A 287-nucleotide genomic window follows, 5' to 3' on the forward strand; every position below is an offset into this window, starting at 1 on the left:
TGGAGCCCTGGGGACCCCCGCACGCCCCCTAACCCAGCCTTTCGCAGTTCCAAGCCTTTTTCCTGGTGGCTGACGACATCATGGACGCATCCCTGACGCGCCGGGGGCAGCTCTGCTGGTACAAGAAGGTGAGAGCGTTCGGGAGGCCCCTGTGTGCTGGGGGAGCGCGGGGGGTCCTGTGGGCTCAGGGTGTTTTCTGACACTTCCCTGCCCTCCCGGGGCAGGAGGGGATCGGTCTGGATGCCGTCAACGATGCCTTCCTCCTCGAGTCATCTGTCTACAGGCTG

General features: G+C 64.8%; 1 protein-coding gene across 1 annotated transcript in view; it reads left to right on the forward strand.

Annotated features, from left to right (window-relative positions):
* Nucleotides 1–53: 53 nt before the first annotated feature.
* Nucleotides 54–287, forward strand: part of FDPS (farnesyl diphosphate synthase) — a 1,877-nt gene continuing 1,643 nt past the window's right edge. Inside the window, exons 1-2 of the mRNA XM_009586566.1 lie at nt 54–128; nt 225–287. The exon at nt 225–287 is cut by the window's right edge and continues 10 nt beyond it. Coding sequence (XP_009584861.1) covers nt 81–128; nt 225–287 — 111 coding nt within the window. The 5' untranslated portion in view covers nt 54–80. The remainder of the gene's footprint in view (nt 129–224) is intronic.

The sequence above is a fragment of the Fulmarus glacialis genome, unplaced genomic scaffold (genome assembly GCF_000690835.1).
Source record: "Fulmarus glacialis isolate BGI_N327 unplaced genomic scaffold, ASM69083v1 scaffold19141, whole genome shotgun sequence".
NCBI lineage: Eukaryota > Metazoa > Chordata > Aves > Procellariiformes > Procellariidae > Fulmarus > Fulmarus glacialis.